Here is a 1704-nt window from a genome sequence, read left to right as displayed (position 1 = left end):
GCCATTCAGGATATAAATCAGTGGTTTCCATCCTGGGATACAACTCAGTATTACTAGATTTAGATATTTCTCAAGGTGAACAAAGAAATATGATTTTTTTTTTTTTTTTATGTTATAGAAAGTGTTACCTGTAATCATGTTGTATATTAAAGCTTTGCAAGAATTAATAAATATGTTTCATGTGGCAATAATGTTTTTGCCAATATTTTTTTAAACATTAAATTGATGGATTAATTTTTACTGATGTATGTCTGTATGTTTGCATATAAATAAGGTCCAAAGATTTAGATGCAAAGAATAATGTTATGTTTTATTTAGATTATAAATTCATTTTTATAGTGCTTCATTCTACAGTAAATTTATATACTGTTGTCGTACCTAATGATTCAAGATGATTGTCTCTATCATTTGTAACTAACCATTTGTAACTAAATTTCTTTTTCAGCTCCTCCTCAACCAGGCATTCAGGTTTTCCCAACAGAAGTATCCCGTACCTCAACTTCTATTCGTATTCGTTACCGGAAAAATTACTTTTCCAACCAAAATGGGCAAGTTATTGGATACACCATTGTTGTTGCAGAAGATTATTCCAAGAAATCAGAAGGGCTTGAGTTGCCTGCCTGGCAAGATGTTCAGAGCTATAAATTCTGGCCTCCATATCAGGTAAGATTTTGTTTATTTATTTTTGCTCTCCTTGATACAGAAGCATAGTTGTCTGATATATAGAACTATTCTTTGTCATCACATTATTGTTCATATTGTTGTCAATTAATATGATTTTGTCCACTTGCAGATATCATGTATAATGCTAGCAATTTAATTTGAATTCAAAGTCTTTATAATGTGTGTTTAATTTCAGTCTGTTTAACTTTTTTTTTTAGGTTACAGAAATGTACTATCCATTTAACAAATCATCAGTGGAAGATTTTAGTATTGGCATTGAGGAGGACTGTGATACTCGTGCTGATTATTGTAATGGACCACTTAAACCAGGAACTACGTACAAGGTTAAAATACGAGCTTATACAGAAAGAACTAAGTTTGCTGATACACACTTCAGTCATTCAATTACAACAGGTAAGTTACACATATTGGACTACCAAGGTTAATGATATGTATATGCATTTTATGCTGCCATGATTGAATAATATATTTAGATTTTATATTGGTTTTCAACAGTAAACAAATTGTAGGAAGATTGCTTGTTACATCAAGATTTATGATCACAGTCATTATAAATAAAGAAATAAGTTCTGTCTTGAAAATAAGAATATGTTTTTGAAACTGCAGTTTTATCTTTAACTGTGTATGTGTTTGAGTGACAGTCCATTTAAGGGATTGTTTTTTACAGATTCAGAGAGTGGGAATGTTGGATTAGCAGTGGCAATCCCAGTCCTCCTCCTGGTGTTGATTGTAGTGATGGTGATGATCATAAGACGACGAAGAGCTTGTGGATTCACAAAAAGGGCTCCAGATCCAGGCAGTGACATGCATTCGCTTCCAGATTCTATAATAGAAACAAGGTATGCCATGTATCTACTTGTCAAATGCTAGAAAGTAGAAATAATTTATAAACTATTATTGTAAGTACATAATGATATATGGGTTTTAATCTTACTTTAAACATGTTTGATTTATTCAGTCAAGTGATAGCAAATTTCTTATTTGTTGCTAACCACTCACAAATTAAAATCAACCCTACTT

At 31.4% G+C, this 1704-nt stretch overlaps 1 protein-coding gene across 1 annotated transcript in view; it reads left to right on the top strand.

Moving 5' to 3' along the window:
- LOC119591971 (tyrosine-protein phosphatase 10D-like) overlaps window positions 1-1704 on the top strand; it is a gene marked incomplete in the record, with an annotated part of 62800 nt that overhangs the window by 51809 nt on the left and 9287 nt on the right. Inside the window, 3 exon segments of the mRNA XM_037940725.1 lie at window positions 446-663; window positions 882-1077; window positions 1352-1523. Coding sequence (XP_037796653.1) covers window positions 446-663; window positions 882-1077; window positions 1352-1523 — 586 coding nt within the window.

The sequence above is a fragment of the Penaeus monodon genome, chromosome 29 (genome assembly GCF_015228065.2).
Source record: "Penaeus monodon isolate SGIC_2016 chromosome 29, NSTDA_Pmon_1, whole genome shotgun sequence".
Lineage (NCBI taxonomy): Eukaryota > Metazoa > Arthropoda > Malacostraca > Decapoda > Penaeidae > Penaeus > Penaeus monodon.
This window is presented reverse-complemented; position numbering and strand designations above follow the sequence as displayed.